At 41.3% G+C, this 23,280-nt stretch overlaps 1 protein-coding gene across 3 annotated transcripts in view; it reads left to right on the plus strand.

Moving 5' to 3' along the window:
* The first annotated feature begins 9,872 nt into the window (after positions 1 to 9,872).
* LOC130182921 (actin-binding LIM protein 3-like) overlaps positions 9,873 to 23,280 on the plus strand; it is a 43,458-nt gene continuing 30,050 nt past the window's right edge. Inside the window, exons 1-2 of one of the 3 annotated variants that reach the window (XM_056398134.1) lie at positions 9,873 to 10,433; positions 13,835 to 13,999. In XM_056398134.1, the coding sequence (XP_056254109.1) occupies positions 10,415 to 10,433; positions 13,835 to 13,999 (184 nt within the window). In that variant the 5' untranslated portion in view covers positions 9,873 to 10,414. The remainder of the gene's footprint in view (positions 10,434 to 13,834; positions 14,000 to 23,280) is intronic. The other 2 variants (XM_056398132.1, XM_056398133.1) reach the window with 2 other exon arrangements.

Here is a 23,280-nt window from a genome sequence, read left to right on the forward strand (position 1 = left end):
TAATCCAACATCTCTTTGCTATACATTCTCTCCCCCTCTGTTTGTCTCCATTACACCTTTTATATGTTTGTCTATGGGAAGTGAGACACAGGAAGTCAGTATGGCCATATTCTCCTGTCTGTCTAGACCCAGCACATTCCTCCCCACACCTCTTCCTCTCCCTGTCCTATCCCTTCCCCTCTTTCTCTCTCTCTCTCTTTCTTTCTCTCTTTCTCTCTCTCTCTCTCTCTCTCCTCTCCATGCCACACTTTCTAACTGCTAATCTATCCATCCCTTGATATTATATCCCTGCTCCCTGGTTCTATAGTCTGCTCCTGAGTATATCATTTTTTCCTCTACTCCTTTGTCTCAGAATTGTTCTTTCTGTGGTGTGTTTTAAACTCGTCACCTGTCCTTATCACTCCCTCGTCCTAGGTGCCTTCTAGAGTCCATTTGAGTAAAATGTAAATGAGTGACCTCAGACATTCATTGATCTTTTATCAATAATCCTGTCTCCTAGAAGTTATGTTTGATTATTGATGAATAGGTGAATGGATTATGTTCATAATATATATATATATTCATACATATATGCATACTTTGAAATTCACAAACACAAAATTGGCTGATTTTGAAGATAACAAAGCAACAAGGATTTTTTTTTTTTGTTGCTAGTCACCTGCATTCGATTATCAGTTCAGTATAATTACTTTAAAATGACTGTAAAGAAAAAAGAGACAACACATAATCTAAGGTTACCATTAATTTGAGTCTTTCTCAAGGCCTTTTTTTTTTAGATTTTCTCCTCTAATCTTGTCTGCTACTTTCCATTAAATCAAATACACAGTAAAAGTGAAAAGCTATAAAAAAAATTTCCTGAGAAATAACAGATTGCCTGTCTCTGTATTGAGTGTTTTTTTTTCCGAGCTATGGGACCAATCTATAATACAGCTCTGTTTGTGCACACAAACATCCGGGGGATGAAATGTACTGATAAACAGCATAAGATTAGATGTATTTTTCAAGAGAAGGATTACAGCACAGTTTAGTTTGTACAACTATGATTCACTTCACTCTGATTCTGATGTTTTCATCAGCCAGCAGAACAAACTTTCTGCAGAGACACATTTGTTTTATCTTACGTGTTTGTCACCACCTCAGCTGGAAACATTACACACATACTGTGCATGCATCCGCAGCAGCATAATACAACAATAATTAATCTCATTTACAGTCAGCGAATAACCACGAGGAAAAAACACATTATCAGCCTCAGCTGGGTTTTTGGTGCTGCTTATTTGTTCTTCTTAGAGAGGCCAACTCTGTTCGGTATATCCTGTGGATAATGTGCATGTGGACCACAGAGACCGTACTGTACTGTTCCATGCTGCTACATCCTATAACAACTCATCTGGCTTTTTTAGACCTCATCCTTCCTGTACCAAGAAGTGACAATGGCTATGGACTGCACAGAAAAGAATTTTCCAGCTACCTTGACCCAAATAAAATCAAAGTCACGTATGGGTGACGATGTTCAGATATAAGTACCGTTCCAACTTAAACTGAGCAGCATTTTAAACATTAACCTTAGATGAGTTCAGTTTTGAAAAGTAAGTACATTTATTCAAGTACTGTACTTAAGTAAGCATTTGTGGTACTTGTATTTCATTATCTTTGCATGTCGCTTTGTACTCCTCCTCTACTACATTTCAATAGGGAATATTTTCCTTTTTACTCCACTTCAATTATTTGATAACTTTAGATTCTACAACCAAAACATATGAAGACCTTGTGATACATGATGCTTTGTTATAGAGTAAACTACCTAGCAACCATAAGAATAAACCATTACAGCTGAAGTCATTAGTTGATTTACCGGTTACCTGTTTAAAACATATTTCATGCTAAAATGCAAAATCAATTCATCTTTAGCTCCATCTCAACCAACTACATGAATGCTATTTTTCTACTTCTGAAAGTACATTTTTGTAATGTAGAGTAATTCTACAGTGTGTAATTGGCACTTTTACTCCACTTTTACTCCAGTAAAAGAGCTGAATACTTCCTCCAGCGTAGACGTCTTATTTCATTAATCAGACTGTGCTTTGTAGCACATAAAAGGGAATATGAGTGCAAAAGTTCGAAATCCCCCTAACGCAATTATTTTGTTCACTTTCCTCTGTGCTGTTTTCATCCCTCTCTTTTCATTCAGCCTCTCTCGTCCTACACTGTGTTTATGTATCTTTACAGCCCCAGCGTCACCTCTGCCTGCCTGAGAGCTGTTTTGACAGATGTGATGACTGGAGGGGTCAAACAAGGTGGCGAGAACAATTCAGGGTCATAAACATTTAAACACTTTTTCAGCTGACCTACAAGTGTACATGCAACGTTATATAGGCCACCTCTCATGAGTTCAGTTGGTTTTGTGTGTGTGTGTGTGTGTGTGTGTGTGTGTGTGTGTGTGTGTGTGTGTGTGTGTGTGTGTGTGTGTGTGTGTGTGTGTGTGTGTGTGTGTGTGTGTGAGGTGCTGACAGGTAAGGAGAGGGAATATAAAAGGTCTGCTTCTTACAGATCAGGACTGAGGCGTAGGAACAGAAAGATAAACACTCATTCTGCCAGTCAGCACCTTCCCTTCCCTGCTCCCTCTGTTTTATCTCTCTCATCAGCGCTGATGTCGCCCTTCCTCCCTCTCTCTTGCCATCACTCGCTATCTCATTTCTTCTCCCTTTTCTGACACTCTTTCTACTCTCCCTCATCACTCTCCCCTCTTTCATCTCCTCTCTCCTCGTAACTCCCCCTCTGCCTCCTCTCTCATCGCTCTCTCTCTCTCCGTTTCCTCTCTTTCATTGTCTCCCCCTTGTGTAGCCCTTCTACTCTGCAGCTCATCTTTCATCTGTCCTCATTTTCCTCCCTCACCCTGCACTTACCCGCGTCCTTTTTTCCCACCTGTGTCATTTGTCAGAGGCTCTGAAGTACCATTTGAAAACAATCCTCGGCAGTTTGTACCTCTTCTGGATCAGCAGACGCATCAAGTGTTCTTGAATGACACCATTCAGCATTTCAACAACTGTAGAAGTGTCTCTTTTACCCCAAGATTAATTCATTCTGTGTATATTTTTTTCATGGCAGCCTGCTGCTTGACAGATTTAAAAATCTATCATTAATGCCATGGAGGATTTCAGGAGAGGAACCTCCGGTGATTAAGTATAGCGCTTTCATAAAGTTGAGGGTCTCACAGGAGACAGATTACAACAGGGCGGTCAAGAGTTAAGTAGTCTAACTCACTGGATGTAGACTGTCGGTATGAGCCTGCCGTTGCCATGTTTCACGCTGCATTCTCTTGCTTTTCCATTATCTGCGTTTTCATAATTCCCTTTGCTACGTGTAACAAGAATCTCCAAGAAACCAACCTTCACGCTGAAAATGGCAAGTCGTACCACAAAGTCGACCGATGTCTTTTACCGTGTTTTTTTGCATTTCCTTTTGTGATAAATTAGCCATTTTGATGGCAGTGCCCCTGTTCCACCACAGGGGCGCCATCGCTGCATCCTGGGCCTAGCCTCGCCCAAGACGATTTGATTTGATTTACTGAAATAACATTTTCCCCCCTGGAGCAGACCTTTCTCCAGCACTGACACTGTTGACCCATCAGTCCCATCTCAGCCCCCTTCCTTTGTGGACTTTGTCGCTCCATGACACCATCACCTGACGTCCTCCATTGTTCCCATCACATTTTCTACGACCACTAGAGGGCTCTGTCACTTGAAAATAAACGTTTCTTTCTGGGGCATTTTTTGAAATGACTGTTGCTGCTGTTTTTCTTGGTAGGACAGTTTCGTCTGTTTTCATAGGTTGTGTACTCAGCGAGTCTCGTCATGAATAGGAAATTGATGATAATAGGTCAAATTGATGGGGCGCAATCTTGCCAATATACACAAAACTGCCAGGTTTTGGGACACGGCTTATAAAGCATCTCACCATTTTGCAAGTTATTTCAAGTTTCTCCCTTGAAACAGTTATTTACCCACTTTCACTTATAGAATCACATAGTTACATTCACTGCAGTTTACAGTTTAAAGTGATTTGATGTTTATGTTCTTCTTAGTTCTCAAGTGTCATCTTCAATTATCTCCATTTGTCAGACCAACTGCCCAAAACCCAAACAAATTAAATTCAGTCAGATAAAACAGAGAAAAGTAGGGGATTGTTTGGAGTTTCTGCTTACTAAATGACTTATGATTGCGACAATCAATCAATCATCAAAGTGATCACCCATTTCAACCATTTAAGAGATTTAAGTGTGTCGCTTTCCAGTGTTAAGTCAAGTTAAAACCTGGGACAGACAGTATTTAATTTTACTGTACCTTTAAACTTAACTGACAGAACCTGAATGCTCTTCATAAAAGAACTGCTTGACCCAAGTCACCTTCCGTGTTTGTCTCGCCTAACGCTTTCTGTGGTAGACACTGGACAGAGCAAGAGAGACGTCATTTACAGTACGTTTCTAACCTTTTACTGCACCCAAAGGCACAGAGAATTCCTGTCAGTCCAAACACAGCTGCTCCAGCTACTTTGGATAAGAACCAAAACTGTGAAATACTGGCTCCACACCCAGGTTTGAAGGATGTGAGAGAGGGAAGCGGCAGTTAGCCAAGTGGGATGTTGTCTAATCGACTACAACAAACTGCAGTGCCACAGCGCTGATATGCTTCAACCAGGTATTTTGATTTGTAAGAAACACAGCTTTTAGCTGTTAGGAGTTGAATTATTTGTCTCCTGTGTCTTCAGTGTTGTTGTTATCACAGTTGGAAAAGGCTGCCCAAGATTATTTTTTATCTTTCATGTGAAAAATGACACCATCAGATCAGTGAAATAACACAGAACAACAAGCGTCCTGCTGAGAGAAGGTTATGATTATCACCATCTGATATGACAAAAAAACACACACTAAGAGAAAACCCTGAGGTTATTTTATCATGACACATCGTGGGAGAGTTGAAACTGCAAAACACCATCTTTTCATTGTCCATGTGAAGATCTGCAGTCATGAGTCAAAGGTGTGGTTTATCTTTTATTTAAAGAAAGAATATTAATATGTTTTGATTTATCAGACATACTTTCATCTCCTGCAGCTATAAATCTAAAGTTTTTGGGTTGTGCAGTGTGACCTTTGACCTCTAAATTCTGAATTATCAACAATAAATCTAACCATAAAGAACAGGACCCTGACATAAAGAGCCCATTCATGACCCTTTAATCAAAGGAAGCAGGGGTAGATCAGTAATTATACTCACATACACACACACACACACACACACACACACACACCGGAGACCTTACCTTCACCTTTCTCATTTCCTGACTCACTGACACACCCACCATCACACACAAACACACGACTTGTACCAGGAACTTTGATGCTTATACTTGAACTGAATTTTTGTATTCAAATGGGGGGAGAGTCAGACAGTGTGACCGTATGTACAGACCTAAAACAATGTGGGACAGATTTTCAGATCTTTAAGTGTGTTATTGTGTCTGCATGAGGGATGTCTATGGATCAAGCAGCATCCATCTGTTTGTCCAATAGTCAGAGGAATGATGGATCTATACACTTTTTACTGTGTCTTTACTACTGAAAAATGTACTGTACTGTAAAAATTAAAGTTCATCAGACAAAATACATGATGAGGAAAAACAAGGATGAGTGATGATACATGTGTCACCAGGCCAAGGGGAAGCCTGCATCATTTATTAAGAACAATGCATTTATGTCTGTGAATGGGACCTTAATGGACCTTAATTGTTTGAATACACATGTTTTTTTTGTCCTTGAATTAGCCTCAAATGCTGAGTAATGACATCTATTTTAGCCTGAATAGTCTCGGAAATAAATTTTTCAAACTATAAATAAATCTATCCTTTTGATTACTACTGGGTTAAAGGTCCTCCATAACCAATAAAATATTAAATCTACACTAATCAATATTTTTATATCAACTATGAATCAAATGAGTGTGTTCAGTTTGGATGCGGTGGCTCATAGTTGCTTCATGGAGCAGTGTTTATTTTACCTCATTGTTTTGGTTTTCTGGCCTGCAAATTTACTGTTTTGGTGCATCCCTCTTTAATCTCATCAGCATCGTTTCCAGCAGCCAGCAACTCTAAACACCCGCTGTACGCTACCTGTCCGGCACCGGACGCCACTCAGTTAAAGTTAACCACTTGCTGGTGAACACAGTGGAACATTGAAAATAGTATGACAAAAGTCTTGTGACTTTTGTGTTCATGTTGTGGCTTTTGCATTTATGTTGTGGCTTCTGAATTGTGTTGACCCGTCTGGGCCACCGGTAAAAAAGACATTATTAGACTTGCACTCATCAGGTGGCCAGAAGCACGACTCAGAATTTAAAAATAACGTTGCTCCGTGTCAGCTTGATGTGTTCGGCATATTTGTTAACAAGTTCACCGTATCAATTCAAAGCTGATAATATATCACTGTTGTGCTTACAGCTTGTTTCTGCTGCCCATATCCGGCCAGAAATTCAGGTAATGCATGATGGCAACAAGTAACTAGAAGCATAGTCAAGGTGACTGGCAGACGCACTGCAGTAGTATTTATAGGCTGGTGTGAGGCCAAATTTCCTATAAACAGCACTTCTTGTCCAAGAGGATATGGCGACTTGTTCCCCTCTCAGGCACCACACCATGCGGGTTTGTTTTATCTTTTTTTTAATTTATTTATTTTTTATCTGTTGCTCCACCGCCCCCACCCTCACCCTACCATTAGCTCTTTTACTGTAAGTGCAAAGCCAAATGATGTGAAGTGTTCGCCCTGGGACACCAGTGCCCCTCTTCATGATGGCACCCTACTGTATTTGCAACACAAAACAGCCCAGCTGGTTTATATAGGTTTATCTTACCGGGTAGCCCAAAATATAAAATGTGGCACAGAGATAAGTCTTAACACAAACACCATCAGAGGAGGAGTTGTAGTATGTGGTCGAAAATTTTGTTTTCACATGTATACATATAAACCATACTTCAGCATTTCTCTTATGTTCATACTATATTTAGTAATATCTTAATTTTTCAACTTCCTCAATAGCCTCATGTAATCAGACCAGCACCAGTGTCACTTCATCTTTCCGAGTCAGTAGACCTCCTCTGTATTTCCTCTTTTAGAATAACACAATTGATTTTAAACTGTATGAAATCATCATCGGTCTTTTATTTAATGATAGAAAATCGCTCTAGTTTTAGGGAGTATTTGGAAATCCAACAATGCCCCATATGATATAGAACAACCGATTTTTGCCTTGCTCCTCTGCCCAGCAAACTTCAGGTCCTAATTCAAAAACCTCCACTTAAGACGCAGTTTAAAATAATGTTCTACATGTTCAGAGAAATGCAACACAACACAGACACAGTTTAGTAAAAACACACAGTGCAGTTAATGGATGCTGTTCTTTTGAAGGAGCTCTCCATTGTGTTCCAAATGCTTTTAAATGGGCAGTCTGACTTTACAATGGCTCATTAATCACACCTGAACGTCCCCACAGACACACAAAGTGGATGTGATACTCAGATAGAAAGGCAGAGACTTCAAGTGTTTATTACAAGAGGAGATCAAAACCATTACACACACCAGAGGCCAGACGTTTTATAAATTCTCTTCTGAAATGTTTTTGCAACTTTATTTTCCACTGTTCAAATGTTTAATTTTGGAGCTAAGTCGTTCTTGAACGTTTCCTTTCTTGTGCAGAAACATCAGCAGGAGGCAATAGGAAGCGTCAGTGGTCAGTTTTTGCCGGTCATTGCAGGAAGTACCCTGCACATTGTTTTTCAGTTACAGGGATGTGAGCCAGGACAGACTGAAAAGTAATTGTATAAACATGTTTTTGTGTAGGAGGGATTTTATATACAATAGGGAACAAATCCTATCTCAAACTGCTCAACTTAACAAAAGAAAAATATGTAGACTATGAAAACTACAAAAAATAACAAAGAAATCTATATGACATCTTTTTGATATTATAAATTGTTATGGCAGAAAATCAATGTGACTTAAATTCTTTACATTTATCAGAGTATACCAATATTGAATTTAAACGTTACAGTGGATTTTTGTGGTGGATCATTTATCTGGTACAATCACTACATTACCCACAATACATCTCAGGTATGTATTTCAGTCAGAGTTTCCTTATCTAGTTACTATTTTGACATTTAACTACAGGGACAGTATAGAAGTATAACACTTCCACATCCTGCAGACTCTCCCCTGACAGCAACTGCTTCCAGGATTATTGTCTAAACACACACTGCCACCTTTTGGTGTTTGTGTGTAGCTACAGCTATTGGGCTCATGGCCACTATGGCTGACTGTCGAATCTGCCAAACCCACAGAACCCAAAGAGATTCAAATGTACTGTTTTTAAAGCTGTGTCAGTTAAAATAAATATATTTCTCAAAATTTTTGTCTCAAAAGATAACGGCTTTTTGAAATCAGTGACAAATGCTGGCTCTGCTTTGACTCTTTACAATAGGCCTTTTTGACAGAAGACATTTTGAAATGTTACAGAAGGGAAAACACAGGTGTGAGTAATGAATTGTGCAACGTTTTGATGGTTAAATTTTAATTGAAAACATTGAATGGCAGTTTGAATATTGGAATCATGTTTTAAATTTGTTTTAGTCATATGCATATTGTGTTTTGCCTGGTGATTGTTGTGACTGCTGGATGAAACAATCCTACAGTTAGACCACAGAGGATATATGGTGTGTTATAATAGAATAAGAGTGATGTCATTACAGTTAGAGAAAAAAAAAAGTCTTCATATGCAGTTTAACTACCTGCAGAATTATAATGGTAATATACTGATACCTGATAGTAAAAACTCACCTCCAAGAATCACAGATCCACCATCCAAACATTGTTCTTAAAATGTTGTGTGAGTCTGTAAATTTCAACTACTCTCTAAGATCCACATACAGGTTTTATTGACCGACAAACCTGAATTATCAACAGGGCAAAGCTGACCATCGACCCAGGGCCTTGGACCCCCCAAAAGCCCGGGTTCACTGCATGTCAATCAGTGTTTGGTAATCTGATTAATTGTAAATTTGTCAGGGAATCACATAGACCACAGTCTGATACACAGAAAACCTGGTGCCAGGTCCAACACAGAAGTACTAGTTGGTTTTTGTGTCCTCTGCATATGATAGGAACCTGGAGGCAACAAGGTGCACACACAAAGCATAAACAGTGGGTGGGAGGTCAATAGGGGCACGGACAACCAGTTGTTGCCCCCCCAGCCATGGACACTGAATAATGAAACAACTGGATCCCTGTGTGACAATTTAAATGACAGGTTTCTATGTTCCTCTCTGATGCATGGGTGAAAATCATATCAAAGTTCATAATAAAAAAACCTCCATATGAGACATGATCAGCTGAGGACAGCTGTTTGAGTTGGAATTATTTACATGTCAAATTTATTGGAAGCACAATCCCAATAGGAATTGTGGGATTATATGAATATTAAAGTGACAAGCCATGAGATAATAAAAATAGCAGATAGGATTAAAGTGGCCCACAATCAGGCCAACCGTTAACTGACTGTTGACACACTTTTCTTGGTAGGAATATTACATTGATGCCACATAGGACCGAGAAAACAGGCTACCAAATTACAAACACGTTGGACCTCATATAAAATCCCGATAGAGAGCCATGACTATTAAAACCCTGTGTGGAGTCATAATACAGCTGTGTGTACGTTGAGGCTTTGGCGGGGGTTGTGCGGAGTTCAGCCGCTGTTCGCCGCTGTCGCTCCGTGAAACGAGCCCGTCCCGCCCGGTGACAGACGCTCTGACAGCTTTGGGTCTGTGAACCCCCTTACCCTCCCCTTACCCTCCCTCCCCTCCCTCCCCTCCCCTCCCCTCCCCGCCCTTCAGTCCCCACACCGGAGCGCACAGGCATGCGGGCGTCCTCGGGAGCGCACTGACTGTTCTGGTCCAGGGAGGAATGGACTCCTCTGCACCCGACCAGAGGAGGGTTTGTAGGGTGGGAGAGGCAGCAGCTGAAGGCGTGAGGAGGAGGAGGAGGAAGAGGATGAGGAGGATGGTGCCGTCAGTTTCGATTTAATTCCTCAACCGGCTGCCTTTTAGCGCAGGGTGGAGAGGTGCAGTGTAGTCCGCCGCCTGGCAGTTATAATCCTCTTGCCGGGAGGAGCAGGGAAAGCCCTGTCCAGACTGAGGCAGAGGGAGGGAGGGAGAGAGAGGGAGGGAGAGTTTAAGTCGGGCCGGGATAGAGAGAGTTGACAGGAGCGATCGGTCATATCTCCAGCTTTTGTCCTTCTGCTGGAAACATAAAGTTCAGAGACTGACAGAGACTCCGAGGAGGATCATTCAAGCTGTCCCACTTCACATCATGAGTGGACCGACAAATGGTGAGTAATCTGCGCTGTGTGAGTGTGTGAGGTGTGTGTGTCAGGGTGTGCACGTGTTGGCTCTGTGTGTTAAGGATGATTGGAATGCGTGGGCGCTCATATGAAAATGTGTGTGTGTGTGTGTGTGTGTGTGTGTGTTTCTGCCTAATCAATAGCGTAGTGTCCTGGGAGGGTTTAACCAGAGGTAGACATAAACAGCCCCTCACTGAGGTTATTGATCACTGACCCACTTATTGACACTGTATTTCATCTTGCCATTATCCAGCTCCCAGTCAGTGGAGGTTAGAAACCGAGGTTGGTGTTGTGTATTGACAGCTGACAGCATTCATCAGTATTTTCGTGATTGCCACTTTGTGTTGTGTGTGTGAGCTGTGTGTATGGATTGATAAAGATTTCTGTGGTCCTGACAGCAACCAGGGATTCCTCCACTGAGGAAATCCCCACAGTCACATGACCCAGTCAGTCAATCTCATTTCATTTCACTAATATGTAAAATTGCTCCTGCAACATTTTTTTTTTTTTTTTTGGCAGAAAATGTTTTTAGAAGACAGAATTTATGGTGATCAATAATAGTAAGAGTCAGTAAGACAGAGTGTGCAGAGAGGAAGCCTGCTGTTCTTTGACAGCCGGAAGACAGAAGAGCAAACCCTTGCTTGACACTGTGCAGGGCAAACATCTAAACATAGAAGCACATAAAACAGGTTGTTGTTTATGTGAAACCACTAAATCCCCAAATTTATCTCTGAAAAATCAAAAATAAAGTGCATCCTCAGACCGTGCCATCAAGCAGCCGTTCAGCTTTATACCTCCCACCAATGGAAGCCATCTCAGATATTTATATCTTCTGGCTCTGGCTGGGCCGCGCTGCCATTACATTACCACCATGTCAGCGTAGCAGAGGGGCCCTGCGTGGCTGAGCGACTGTCACCCCAAAAACCTCCCATAGAAAAGAAGGGGATTATCTTTTGGCTGACTGGCTTGGTTGACACCAAAGGGAGAGCTTATTGGTTTTTATTCAGACTGTTTATCCATGAGGTCAAAGGTTGAAATGAAGATGTGATGCTGTCAAACAGTGCAGAATAAATGGTTTATTTCACTTTGAGGCCACTTGAGGGAGAATTGTAGGGAAATAGAGGTGAGATTAAATTTCTCTTTTTTTTCTTCTTTTTTTTCTTGTGCAAATGAAATCAGTTAGATCTGAGATGTTTTCTCCCTCCTGCAGCCCACAACTGTTATGTTACGAGTAAATGTTAAAAAGTCTTAACTTAGCTTCCCAGAGTTACTGTAAGTCAAAATGGCACAAAACAGCGTCTAAGAGATCTAAAGAATGATGACTGTCACATGGATGGAGTCAGTTGATTTGTTTAACATCTTGTTTTATCAGCAGGTGTTTTGATGCTGTAGATTTGTGGTTCACAACCCGAGGGTCAGGAACCCCAAGGGGTCACATGATAAACCTGAGGGGTCACCAGACAATTAGCAGGTTGATATTTTTGGATGTACTATAAATCTTTGCATTTTTCATGTGAACTACAGGAAAATTTTACCTGACGACGAGTCATTCAAATAAAATAAAAAATCACTCTTCGGTTGAAGCGGTCGTAACCTGGATAACTACTAATAACTATGTACCTGACATTTAAACAACACAAAAAGAAGCAGTTAAAGGATGTGTGTCCATACAACATCACCTGGCTGCTGGGCAGTTACACACACACAACATACATGAAGCACACAAGATATACAAACACACATACAACATTTACAGAACACGCTCGTGCCGCATGTTTCCACCTTCAATTCAATAAACTAGAAGATACAAACTTGCTATTAATAAAAATGGCACAATCAGACTCTCTCTCTCTCTCTCTCTCTCTCTCTCTCTCTCTCACACACTCACATACACAAACACACACAGGTGGCTCAGATCTTTCTCTATCTGTGGTTCCAGTCCTTGTGCTGCCATCTGGCCACAGAACCAATGCCAGTTTCTATGGCAAATACACACACACACACACACACACACACACACACACACACACACACACACACACACACACACACACTGATGATTTGTTAGGGAACATTTCTGTCCTAGTTTTACCTTTTTTTTTTCTTTTCTTTTTTCTCCTGAAAACACACCACACCTCTCCCCGTCTCTGTCTCTGGGTCTCTCTCCCGCTGTCATCAGCTTAACCTGCCGCCGTGTTTTGTTTGGTGCGATTGCATAATTCTCTGGGCTGCAGCTGCATTAAGTGTAATGTCATTAAACTGAGTAGAATACAGTCAAGTTTTTTTTTTTTTTTTTGCTCATTTTTTTTTTGTACATTGCGTAGAGAAGAGCCAACTGTTGCAGCAAATCAAAATCAAATCGATCACATCAGTGAGTCGGTGAAATCGGTTCCCTCCGCTGCTCTTTTGTCTTGTGCTTCCATGAGTGTGAGTGTGTGCGTTTCAGACAGTGTAAAGAAAGGACTTGTTTCACTAAGAGGGATTTGACCAGTTTCATAAGTGAGGATGAAAGAGGTGTAATCCCCACACGGCCTCACTGTGCCCTTTTTCCATCCTGGTGGTGTGTCTTTGTCTGTCGTGTTCTGCATCATGTATGTGTCAAGATGAATGATTCAAAGCTTTATTGACATATGCACAAAGAACACGTTGCAGGAGGAGACAAACTGAAGAGAGTAGTAAGGAACGGAGTATATAAGACACTGACACCGTGAGCTGTCGGTATACATGCATGTCTTTTTCTGCACCTGTCTGTCTCTCTGTCTGTTTCTCTGTCTGTCTGTCTGTCTGTTAAACCGTTCCCTTGTAATGAATGGTTGTAAGTCCTGCTGATCTCCCTGGCAGAGTGACAGACTTTCCAGGAGCCACCACTAGTTACAAAGTCAATCACTAAGCCGTCTTCTTCATCTCCTCTAAACCTTCAGTCGAGTGTGAATGCGATTATGGTTTTGTGTGTGTGTTTGTGTGTGTGTGTGTGTGTGTGTGTGTGTGTGTGTGTGTTGGTGTGTGTGTGCATCCATACTTTGTCACTGTGTATCTATTTGTTTTTCTGTCAAATTGATCCACCATGAGTTGGTTGCCATAGTGTTTGTGTCACATTGAAGAAAAAGTGTCAGAGAAGAAAACCCTCTGCACTATTTACTTACCTTGTGGATCTGATTTGTTTCTATTTGATAGAAGTTTTTCACCTTCACTACACATTAAAGCTTGTGTTTGGTTTCTGTAACAAGACACTCGTCTGAGAAAAAAAAAAAAAATTTGTTATCATCTTGAGGCAGGCGTTCCACGTTTTTTCTTTTATCACTTTGATCAGATGCTAAGGAAATGCCTCAAAATGACAATAAGTGACATGTTTTTGATCCTCTCCCCTCTCTCATGTCTCCTCCCAACAGTTCAGTACCAGTCAGGTCTTTACGGAGGAAACAACAACAGCAGCTCTCCTCTCTCCAGCCGTGGAAATTCACCCATCGTGTGCGAGCGCTGTGGGGAGGTTTGTCGTGGGGAGGTGGTGCGCGTCAAGAACACGCACTTCCACGTTCACTGCTTCACCTGCCAAGGTAAAAAAAAAAAAAAAAAAACACACACAAATGTGCTTTCGTACAGCACACATTTACAGCACACATGTACATACGCGCACACCCTCCTCCACTCTCCGCTCCCTCCTCTCACACGCCGTGTTTCATATTCATTTATTTTGCAGTCTTGGACTAATGCACGGGGTCTTCATGTGTGGATTCCACCCACGTCAATTTGCATAATTAAATATTAAACAATTACCAGTACTCAGACAAGAAGGAACCAGTGCAATTGAATCAGGGATAGCTTCTATCTTCACTGAAATAGAAACTGCTCTGTGACTTTACCAGGATCAAAGCCAATCACAAAGTGTATTACGTAAGAAAAAGATAAAGGCATTCAATGACACAGAGGCGTCAGTAATTGGGCATCGGTGTCACCAGAAATAAAAGGTGACATGCGATATTTCCACAGGGAGGTGGAAGGATCTTTGATCCTTTAAACATTAGAGGCTTTTCATTTTTGTCTAAATGTCTCAGCACAGGCCTTATGTTTTGACTTGGCCTTTTAGATTTTGTCCTTGTGCAGTATTTATCTTCTGATGACCAGGTGTCTGTTGGCATTGTATAGTCAGTTTGTGGACATCTGATTCACAGGCCAAGCTTATGCAGTAGTCATCCATCATCTAGCACGGGTAAATTCAATGTCTGCATGTAAAACACAGCCGGAAGACGGCTTCAGTCAGGGTTATTGTCATCTTCAATGTGACACACAGACAAGAGCGATGGAGGATATCGCAGGGATACCAAAGGTCTTTACCATCTCAATTGACCACAGCGTAGTTTTGCCGGTTGCCATACTAAAAGTATAGTACAATATTAATCCATCCATCCATTCTCCATACCGCCCATCATTGTAGGCTGATGCCAAGAAAAAAAAGCACTAGATAGCAGGTACTATCCACAACTTTTGTCTGATGTAAAACCAAAAAAGGAGTCAAGTAGATTTGAGCCGGTGCTGTGCAGGTGTTGCTAATCACATTAACGATGTCTCTGTTCTGTTCAGGTGTCCCAGTAAGCAATGACAGGGAACCCTGCATGCACAGTAACGGGACCCTGAAACTGGGGAAGCTAAACGGAATTCATTAATTCATCATCTTCTTTAATTTTATTATTTGCACCTGTGTTTTTCCTATGGAGACATATGAAAAGGTCTTCTGTGAAAAAGGTCCCTGGACCCCACTTTGAAAACCGCTGGTCCATATTAACTCATACATGTTAGCAGTGAGTCAACAATCTGGCGAAAAAAAAACAGTATTCAAATATGGAACTGAAAGATTGAAAGAATGTGTTACCGCTCGCTCATAGATTTCATTTTGCCCCTATGATTATGTGTAGTTGCACACACTACGAGTGTTTGCGACAGTGTGTCTTTGCCCGTTCGAGCTCCACCAGTGAGCAGGTGGGACAGAGCGCACAAATAGAGGTCTGGAGTCAGCAGCTATAGCTTGGCAGTGCAGTCAGCAGGTTTTCAGCCCGTAGTCAGTCTCCAACCTCCTTTCACAGGCCGAGACCCACGCGGTCCCAAAGCGTGCTGCAAGACAACACAGTTTTCTCCTTTTGATCTGCCAGTAACATCGGCTGACTGCACTCAGCCACAAAGCACCAAAGAGGAGGCTCTTCTTTCTTATCTCGTTCAACGGCGCTCATCACAGATCTTAAAAATAACCTGAGCTGAAACAACCGCTGGGATTGTTTGTTTGGTTGAATAATTGATTGTCTGATTGACTGATTGTTTGTTAGTTAGAAGGACACAAGCCAGATTTATTGACGGAAATGTTCTCCCTTTGATATTAAAGTATTTACTATTATGGAGAATTGATCTTGCAGAGTAAGCTTAACGACTTTCAGCTAATGGACCGTGGGCTGAGTAGACATCCGCTGATGAAGTGGACAGAAATCAAATCATCAGCTTTCAGTACACAGGCATCTCGCTTTTTTTCTGCTCATTATCTTTCTTTCTCTCCCTCTCCATCGCTCTCTTGTCTCACATTCTTTACTTGTAGCTGCGAATTTCAGAGAGTTACAATGTGTCTTTGTTTGGTTAACAGCGTGATCTCCTGTTTGTGTGGCTATTGAGATTGGTTTTTCTTCTTGTTTTTTTGGAGCAGAGAGAGAGAGAGAGAGAGAGAGAGAAATGAGAGGAGTGGAGGGAAGATTTGGGATATGAGAGTTAGGTAGATGAGACGGCAACCCTGTGTGTTAGTGTGTGATTCAGGGTGTGTTATAGTGGGCAGGATATTGAGAGTTACGTAGGCGGCATGCGCTAGAATTTATTATTATGATAGCTGAAACTCAATTAGTTTAATTATAAGGTTATTTTTGACACCAGCAGTCGGTCAGTTCGCCCACTAGCTCAGCTATTGGATAGATTGTCACGATATTCGTAATCCCCAGAGGATGAACCCTACTGACTCGTGTCGATCCACCGACTTTCCATCCAGCATCACCACGAGGTTGACAGTTGTGGTTTTGAGTGAAATGTCTTGACAACTTCGTTTCTTGTCGGAGTAAGAAGAACAAAGCACAGAATGCACACCAGTGAGATTTCCAACAAGTCAGGAGACAAAGAAAAGATGCAGCTCTGCAAATCAAATTGTTCTGCTCTCATAGAGTCTATAATCAAATATGGAACATGTTCGTTTTAAAGCGATTTTTGGTTTATCCCCATGCCCTGCTGGGTATGCAAGTGTGTCGTCGTGTCTCCTCAGTTAACAATGTAGCCAAAATCCATAATATGTCACACAATTGTGCCAGTGTAATCCCTCAGTTAGACTATAGACTGGTGAGACTTTCCCGTTTCTCCTTTCTTCCCCTCCTCCTCTTTGATCCATCCGTCCATCCTGATCACACTCATGCAAATGCAGAGAAGCTACAGCGAGGAAATCCACCCCATGTTGATGATGCGAATAAATGAGGGAAGACAGTGACAGGACGGCAGACGTGTGCTGGATGGACAGATCGATAGCCTCATTGATACCTCCCCTGGGTCCCCCTGTCTCTCCCTCTCTCCTTCCACATCCTCATCCCTTCACTTTGCTGCTTCCCTTTCTCCTCACATATGATGCTTCCTCTCTATTCAGCTTCCTCTAATCTCTCCCTTGACTCCCATCTTGCCTCTCCTCCTCTTTTCTCCATGTCTCCTCTCAGCCTCATGTCTAAAATAATCCTCTCCTCTTCCTTTTTTTTTTTTTTTTTTCACCAGAAAATTGAGCCATGTACATCATCTATGACCTTACAGCGTCTCTTTTGTAAAGAACCACTTCAGTCACGACTGGAAAAGAGGACAAACACCTTAAATGGTCTGATTCTCACTGTGCATCAAACGTTGTAGAAGCCAGTTTGAGATAAAGGACATTCACCTTCTCAACAGAATTTAAAGTAGACTGGTAACAAGTTTGTGTTTTAGAAGAGAAAACGTACTGTGTATTTTATCAGTGTTGGTGTACGCTCAGCCATACAGACAGTCTGGCCTGGCTCTTTCTTCAGAAGAGACTTCAAGGACAAACTGTGAAGCATGTACTGCTGTATCAGCTCAGCTGTGCAGCAGTCTTTTTCTTTTGTGTGTGTCCTCGCATGAGCGTTAGCACATTGGGTCAGTTCGCTGGTGCGCTTGTGTTTATTCTGTGCGTGCATGTATGGTTTTTTGTTTCTATCTGCAAGCTAAATCAGAAGGACGAGTCGGCCAACATGTGTATCAGGCCTCCAGGAATTGTCGTTTCATGCATCTATCTTCATTTATATCACTTTTTCTTAAATCTATCTTTCCCTCGCCTCCTTTGTCTTTCATTCCCTCGACCCTTCCCTCAGCCGCTGGCAGTGAACAAAGAAATCATTACATGCTGTCCTTCTGCCAGTTGTGTGTGTTTACGCGTATGTGTGTCCACACCTCGAGCACTTCAACCTAATGGGCTACAAATCACTGTTAACAGACGTAGATCAAAAGTTTTTAAATACTTCACTGCCTCTGATTAACTGCAACTGAACCTGACCCCTGATGTGTAGAAGGAAAGGAAAGTAGGAGGCTGGTGAAGAATAAATGTGTTGGAGCAGAGAGAGGAGAAAAGAGTAGAGAGTGGGATGAAAGGGAGGAGAAATACCATCACTTTATTTATTAATTTGTATTTATTTCAGTTATTTGTGCCCTTATTTTCTGTTTGGTTTCTCTACAAGACTCCTCTTACTTTTACCTGCTTCTCAGTCTAGAGTACGAAGTCAAAAAAGATCTTTCTAACTAAGGTAAAGGAGCTTTTTGTAAGTTTTGCTATTGCTACAAAGCCAATGTTAGAATTAGCAGCTTTTTACTCACCAGTCTTGCTAAGAGCTTCAGCCTTTGTTACATTTATAATACAAGAGGTTATATTTCGCCCTCTGAGCAGCGCTACTTCTCCAAGGCAGACTGGATGCTACAGTGACTCGGTATCGGAAAACAATGAGACTGAGAGTTAACATTGATGTTGTTGTTGACTGATGTTTTTCTTTTCCTCTTTGTCATAAGTCTGTCTCTTTTATACTTGTCATTTTGCTTTCTGAATACAATAAATCCTGCTGCCCTCAGCCTTGACAGCCTTGCCAGCACCATGGCACTCTTATTTCTTTATTGTTCATCAGATTCATGGATCTTTTGACAGACATTTTGACTGCAGGTAGAACGACAGATGGGGCTATTAACATAAACAATGGCTACTGTAGGCTCCAGAAATTATTGCAATGCAAAGCAGCAGTTAATGTTATTAGTTACATCTGTGTTGGAAAAGTCAAAAAGCTCTATTCAACTTAGCAACAGCTCTGCACCTAACTAACGTAAAATCATGTTTAAGTACATCTAACTAAAGAGACATTAACTATGATAATTGGTTTGGGTTGCTAACAGCACTGAGTGTAAACCTCGTTTGAACTCCTCTTCTTGTTGAGCTACTGTGATATCCTACAAATGAGTAGTGTCTCCATCCTTAAATCTCGTCACGTGAATCTGATTACATCAGTGAATCATCATTACACATTTGTTTTGGTTGTTACTTCTGTCTGGTGAGAATAAATCATACAGGTCAGAGGTCCAAACACAGACTTGCCCCTAGGATTCCTGGGGTCTTAATAGAGAGCTGTCTCACTGGAGTCTGGCTGTACAAATGCTACACTATACAGTGAGACACAGTGGAGCCTGGAAGACTCTCTAGATGGTTGTAAACGATCATAAAAATGCTCTTACTCGCTCTACTACCGGATCAACTGTCTACCAGAAACAATCACCTGCGAGTTCACTTCAATACAAGAAAATCAAACATATTTTTTGATCATCTTGTTGATCAGTGATAATATTGTTAATGACTCACCAGACTCATAATTACCACTACTTACAACAGGACTAAATCACTGTGTATAGGACTCTCTTTGCTGTGTCTGAACTGCCGGGCTTCATTTGGCTGCCAGGACTCAGCTGGCTGCACGGGAAATGTCTGCTTTCTGCTGACTCAGCACAGACTAAATGTAGAAAACCTTCAGGGTTTGGGACAACAGATGGGGCCAGAGAAGGTCAGGGTGAGGTCACGTGGGGTCACAAGGTCTCGCTTGACAGGTCCGGCATGGAAGCGACTGACAAGTCTTTGACCTATTTTAACATTACGCTTCAAACAGCAAGTTCAAGTGGCTGCGGGAAGATTTGTCCCGACTGTCCATGAAAGACTGAAATGTCAAGTGACAGAGAGGGAATAATGGATGGTAGCATGAAGGCGCATACTCATTTATATTCTGGGGGTTGTCTGCTGTGGCATTTTCTGCTTCCATTATAATTACACTGTAAATCTGTAACATGAGATCTTCAGTTTAATGAAGTTATTTAGAGACAATCTTATACACTTTGCATGTGGTGTAATTCTTGACAGGTCAATTGGTTTTGAGAGGAGTTTTTTGATCTGATCTTATGACTTCGTGTTCAGACATATATTGTGCCTGTCTGCATGCTGTTGACAATTTTGACATTTTGGAGCAAATCACTCTCCATTTACTGTCTGTGCAAAAGGAAAAAGCCCCCATACAGGTCTTGCTGAGCTTTGTTCACAGTTTGTTTTTTATTAGGAACAAGTTTAGTAGGTGGCAGGTGTTTATATAAACCAAAGCAGTGGACTGGCGCTACATGGAAAGTCAGAGGATCACCAAGGTGACTACAATTCATCCTGAGAATCATGAATATCTGTACCCAATTTCATGGCAATCCATTCAACAGCTTCTGAGACATTTCTCTGAAAACCACAAATGTGAACCTCTTTGTCAGTTGGCTTCATCCTCTTTCGACCATGAACGACTATAAAAAAATTCATGACAAATCTAACACTTATTGAGATATTTCAATCAGGATGAAAGTGGTGGACCAAACTGACATTACCTGGAACCAAGCAGCTAGCATGGGTAATAAGACTAGACTATAAAAACACCAGTAAAAAGAATGAAAGCTCTCCAAGGAGAGCAAAATATAGCAAAACTATTTAACATGTCCTAGCGGAAATAAAAGCACTATCAGTAAGAGCAGCCTGTGTAAATACTCATGCATGGATTATGGTCTGTGAGGACAGTTTTCTTTTTTTTCTTTTTTTTTTATTTGGCCTGTGATCTGAAATCCAAACATCACAGAGGTCCCTACAGAGAGGCCAAGTCTGAACAGCTCCCTATCTCTCCTGTTTTCCTCCACAGCTTAATAGTTTTCCGCTTGAGACGGGGATGAATGTGTGAATGCTATCAACAGGGTGAGAAAGGATGAGAAGGACCTGGCGACCATCCTCGAGTCTGAGTGTGTCCGTTTGAGACGGTGGGAGACGGAGACGGTGAAAACAAATATATCTATATAGTTTTGCATAAATCATGTCGTCATATCAGGCTTAAAACCTCATAACTCCAACTTTGAAGTTATATGAATCCTTACTCTTCACATTCAGCCACATATATTGCCTTTTGAATCCCACTGGGTTATTTAAAAATGAATGCTTGACTTGTTAGACATAAGAATTTTTTACCCGATAGCAAATATATGCCGCGTGTACGTTTGTATGTGTGTGTGTGTGTGTGAGTACAGCACATACACAAGGGACAGCGTGTGTGTTACCGTAGCTGTTACTCTTCCACTGTGAGCAGCTTAAGTCTCTGGCAGACTGATAAAGGTCAGGCTGGCATTTTAAAGTTGTGTGACAGCAGCTTTGCCATGACGAGAATAACATATCAGAGACAGAGGATACAGGAAAACAAAAGTACTCTACAGTATGAGCTGGGACATCAGCATGTGAAACTTAAGCACTTGAGCTTCCTCAAACCAACTAAATCATGAGAACATCATTCAGTTATAAGACGATAAGGATGAACTCGTTTGTGGGAAACAATAAAAGCATCATATCTGTGTATACTGTAAACAGGGCTTCTGATCTGATGTGTGTCATAGATAGATGAGATGGTTTGCTTGTCATAGGTCAAAGGTCAAGATCACAGTGACCTTGTGTTTTTGTGAAAGGTTAACGCCCAGAGGGAATCACATTACATCCGACACAAACCTCAACTTGGACCCAAGGATGAACTGATTAGAATAAGGTGGCCAAAGAATAAAATGATGAAGTGATGACATTTTATACCCAAATGTCAAAGGTCAACTTCACTGTGACATCATAATGTTCTGTGAAAACACCTCTGGCCATTATTCAACGCTGTAACTCAAGAGCAGAACGGAGGGTTGTGACCATATTTCCTGCACCTTGACTGGTTGGCAGAGGCATACAACCCTGAGGCGGTAATTCTAATTCTGGAGTAATTAATCAAAACTGGAGAGAAAGAAAGAAGAAAAAAAAACATAAGACTCATTATGAGAATTTAATAGCCACATTAATTAAAACAACGACAAAATCAGCCTATCATTGTAAAAATATATCAAGAATTAAGGGACTTATGTCTGAGCAAGATATAGAGAACCCTTTCCATGCATTCGTCCTCAGTAGGCTGCCCTGCTGTAATGCTGCCTTTACAGAGTCTTCACAAAGACCAGGGAAGTGGATCATGTCCCTCCAGTTCTTTGAACCATTCACTTGCTTCCTGTGGAGAGATTTTTCTGATTGCCTTTTATTACATTGCACTGAATTGTAGCTGCGTTCTAATTTTTACTCTCCTCTTTAATGTTGATTTTATTTTACCTTATGTTTAACTCCTATTTGTTTTACTCTTTCACATCATATTTATATGTGTCCTTGTTTATATGGTTTTTACCTTTTATGTCTTATATTAAGCACTTTTAATGGCCTTCCTGGTGAAAGGTGCCCAACAAATAAACTTACATTGCCTTGGGTCTATGCAACCAACTGCCTGTGCTGTTTACAATTATGGCAGTAATACCAGTTTGTTTTATAGTCAGCATTACAGTGATAAAATGTGAGACACCATGTGAACGTCTATATAATATTACAATATACTTTTTAAAGGGTCTTTTTACCATGACATGATTCCGAGGTTGAAAGATTTTCTGAATGAAAATCAAATGATTCACGTGTTCATCTGCAGGGTTATATCAAGAAAGCTTTGAAAAGGAATACACTTCACTTAGATATTGCTTTAATGTCTTTATGGCTCAGGTCGGCTCCAATAGACAAATAAATTAGGCAGTTCGACTGCTTGTCTTGCTCTACAGTATATCTCTCTCTCTCTCTCTCTATCTCTACCTCTCTCTCTCTCTCTCTCCCCCTCCCTCCATCCCTCCCTCCCTCTCTCTCTCTCTCTCTCTCTCTCTCTCTCTCTCCCTCCCTCTCTCTCTCTCTCTCCCCCTCCCTCCCTCTCTCTCTCTGCACGTCTGAGCCACTTTAACACACTGGCTCGGATCAGATCAGCTCCATTCACTCCACTGAGTTCAGAGCCATTAGCTTAATTAGAGACCAGACATTCAGTTCAGTGTCAGATATCTTGATCCATTGGCTACCTTTCAGATGTCCAGCTTACAGTACATACATACTGTATCATGGTGCTACTCTGCATACTGCAGTTTATACTACAGGTTATATCATAGTGACAGATCTGTGCTGACTTGTGTGGAGATGAGCGAGTAACGCACTGTGACAGCGACAACATCAGCAATTCGATTCATTTTGGGTGTTTGCGTGATAACATTTTTTAGCGTACTGGCATTATAAGAAGATTGCCCTTGGCTTTAGTCACCAAACGGCACATGCTGTTATAAATACTACAACACACAACCAAGGGGGGGGGGGGGTAAGAGTAAGCTCCCATCTCCCTGGTAGGTG

Source organism: Seriola aureovittata, chromosome 15 (assembly GCF_021018895.1).
Source record: "Seriola aureovittata isolate HTS-2021-v1 ecotype China chromosome 15, ASM2101889v1, whole genome shotgun sequence".
Lineage (NCBI taxonomy): Eukaryota > Metazoa > Chordata > Actinopteri > Carangiformes > Carangidae > Seriola > Seriola aureovittata.